Raw genomic sequence first — 2230 nt, 5'->3', positions numbered from 1 at the left:
TAGTTATTACTGGTTATTAATATGGGTGTGGTCTCAATAGGTCATGATGGTCAGGTTATTATTTGGGATATGCTGGCAGCTGTTCAACTGAAGGTCTTTCAAATTGAAGTTAGTTTATTATTAATATTATAATTATTAATTAAATAATGTACATGTACATGTACATTATTAATGGACAAAATTAATGATAATTTTTAATAAAGATCAGTACTGAAAATTTGACATGTTTTCTCATTGAATGGGGGATAAGTTTCACTTAAAATTTAGTTACTTTTATCTTAAATCAGGCAACACTTTTTTGTTAATTTTCACTCCCAAAGTGAGCAACAATTTTTACCTTAGAATGTGATAATTTATTTTCACTCCCAAAGTGATATACACATCATAAGTACATGTACAAGTATCATAAAATATACTCAAACTATTATTATACATACCCTCCCTCCCTACCTAATGCACTGTACTGTATTATTAAGTATACCCTCGCCCTCCTCCCCTACAGTATAAGGATGAAGGTGTTCCTTGTATATTTGACTGCAAGTGGTCACCTGATGGTCTAACTGTAGCAGCTGCTGACATCTTTGGATATTTAACAATATTTGGATTTGGATCAAGCACTCCTTATGAACAGGTAATAATAATAATAATAATAATAATAATAATAATAATAATAATAATAAATTGATGATAAATTTATTATTATTATTATCATAGCACCCAGAAGAGCAGTTCTTTCACACTGATTATCGTCCGTTAATGAGGGACAGGAATAATTATGTGGTAGACGAACAAACTCAATTACCTCCTCATCTGTTACCACCTCCTTATTTGGTAAGAGTGGGCGGGGCACTAATAACAACTGCCACACCTACTCATGTATAACACACGATTTAGCAAAGAGAGCGTTATACATGTACATGTATTTATTAGACTGTACTGTAAGTGGTTTTTAGGGCAAATTAATGCAAATTATTTTTGTGAATTTAAATTCCTTTCTGATTTGTGAAAAAATTCACAATTGGAAATTTGTTAGATTTCGCAAAATATAATTTCCTTGAAAAAAAACGACTTACATGTACATGTACACAATATAGCAAAGAGAAAGTTGTACATGTATACATGTACATGTAGGTACGTGTACTGTAGATGTTTTAATTTGCTACCTAAAAAAAGTACGTGTACGGTGTAGAATTTTAGCCTTTTTATTGGACTGTACATGTACATATAATTGTACTTTTAATATTTATAATTCTTCATTCCTCCTCCTCCTCCTCTTCCTCCTCCAGGTGGATATTGATGGTCACCCGTACCCAGTGAAGTACCAGGAGAGTATACTGAAGCACTTAAGAACAGGAACTAACGCCCACTCACTATCAGCTGATAGACCCACTGATGATACTGAGGACTATGATGAATATATGAGGAAACACTTTGCACAGTTTGATAAAGAACGGAAAACCTTTCAAGAGAGGAACAGGAGATCAACCCAACCCACTGCCACGCCCATCGAGAGTGACATAACACCTTCCTTATTAGGAGACGTGGCTCCACCCACTAACACAAGTACTAACGACACGACACAAGATAACAGGTAATTAAAATTAATTAATTAAAATACAGTATAGTGCAAAATTATTGAGGGTTGTAAATTTGCCTTAAGATTTGTTATGTGAATTTAATTTTTGTGAATTTATACCGTCTGCCATCTTGTGTCCTAAGAATTTGATTTTTGAGGAAGTAATTTTTGTGAATCTTCAAAGAATCACAAAATCTGTGAAACTTACAGCTCTCAAAAATTTTGCGCTATACGATAATTTTTGCTCCTGACCCCACCCCCTGCAGTGCTCCTGATGAAGTGGTTGATATTATTGAAGGAGATGGTGGAGATCAGAACATTCAGAACATGCTCTCATCCATAGTCTACTCACTGGGGCTGGACGAGGGGGAGACACTGGTTGCCATTAGCAACTGGCACAAGAGGCACATTCTACCAACAATTGACTCCGCAACTATCAGGTACCACTGGACATGAATTAATTTGTTTATTTGTTTGTTTGTTTGTTTATAGTTCAGAGCAGGCCAGGTTGTATGAGTTAAGGTCACTGGAGAATGAATGGATAGAAACTGAATCAAATAAAATAATACAATTACCAACACCAGTGAGAGAATATATACTGTACACTTGTACATGTTTGTTCACTTTAAATTGTGTATGTTGATTTTTGTCAGT

General features: G+C 34.5%; 1 protein-coding gene across 1 annotated transcript; it reads left to right on the top strand.

Annotated features, from left to right (window-relative positions):
- The first annotated feature begins 11 nt into the window (after positions 1-11).
- Positions 12-2219, top strand: LOC109586511 (uncharacterized). The gene is made up of 6 exons (XM_020002708.1): positions 12-108; positions 503-631; positions 715-831; positions 1287-1591; positions 1843-2016; positions 2069-2219. Exons 1-6 carry the CDS (start codon positions 22-24, stop codon positions 2217-2219), a joined length of 963 nt encoding a protein of 320 aa, XP_019858267.1. The 5' UTR covers positions 12-21.
- Positions 2220-2230: the final 11 nt, after the last annotated feature.

This window comes from Amphimedon queenslandica, unplaced genomic scaffold (genome assembly GCF_000090795.2).
Source record: "Amphimedon queenslandica unplaced genomic scaffold, v1.1 AMPQUscaffold_12854, whole genome shotgun sequence".
Classification (NCBI taxonomy): domain Eukaryota; kingdom Metazoa; phylum Porifera; class Demospongiae; order Haplosclerida; family Niphatidae; genus Amphimedon; species Amphimedon queenslandica.
The sequence above is the reverse complement of the archived record's forward strand: the minus strand, read 5'-3'. Positions and strand labels throughout refer to the sequence as shown.